A 652-nucleotide genomic window follows, 5' to 3' on the forward strand; every position below is an offset into this window, starting at 1 on the left:
CCGCTCGCCGTAAACGCTCTCCTCCTCGCCTTTAAGCATCTGCGCCCGAATTAAGGCTTTGCATTCTGCTCTGGATACGAGCCCGCCTTTTTTTTCTTTTTCGGGCGGGGGGGGATCTCGTTGGCCTTTTGCCATCCTTTTCTATTTCTGAGGGGGAAAAAAAAAGCGCTAGATTCTGAGCTGGGACGGAGGTGGCAGTTTTATGAGATGGTCTCTGTAGCTTGGGAAGCTGCAGCTCCCCGCAGACTACCATCCGTGCGGAAGACGCCTGGATAGAGCGCAGAGAGTAGGACAGCCACCCCCTGACACCACCCATGCCACAAACAAGCTAAAAGCACTTACGTTGGCCTGTTGCTAGGTATGAAGTTACTGCAAGCAGCAACAAAATCCGTGTATCCACAAAGCTGAGCATGTCTAGTTGCAAGACATGCAGACTCCTTGTGGTGCAGAGTCCCTGGTCGGTGGTTAGCTATTACCTATGGGACGCAGGCATACAGTCTTGAGGAGTAACTCCAACCTTAGCAGAAACCTGCTGCCCGGGATGCTAAATTAATCAAGCCCCGGTCCGCCCCATTTATACCGCAGGAGGGTCCCGGAGCTCCGAGCCACCGGCGGCGGCGCAGCCAATGGGCGCGCGGCGGCCGCGGGGCCC

At 56.0% G+C, this 652-nt stretch overlaps 1 protein-coding gene across 2 annotated transcripts in view; it reads right to left on the reverse strand.

Moving 5' to 3' along the window:
* The window catches only part of COL1A2 (collagen, type I, alpha 2), a 42,689-nt gene extending 42,097 nt beyond the window's left edge, over positions 1–592 (reverse strand). Inside the window, exon 1 of one of the 2 annotated variants that reach the window (XM_009330509.1) lies at positions 343–592. In XM_009330509.1, the coding sequence (XP_009328784.1) occupies positions 343–412 (70 nt within the window). In that variant the 5' untranslated portion in view covers positions 413–592. The remainder of the gene's footprint in view (positions 1–342) is intronic. The other variant, XM_009330507.1, reaches the window with a different exon arrangement.
* Positions 593–652: the final 60 nt, after the last annotated feature.

This window comes from Pygoscelis adeliae, unplaced genomic scaffold (genome assembly GCF_000699105.1).
Source record: "Pygoscelis adeliae isolate BGI_AS28 unplaced genomic scaffold, ASM69910v1 Scaffold27, whole genome shotgun sequence".
Classification (NCBI taxonomy): domain Eukaryota; kingdom Metazoa; phylum Chordata; class Aves; order Sphenisciformes; family Spheniscidae; genus Pygoscelis; species Pygoscelis adeliae.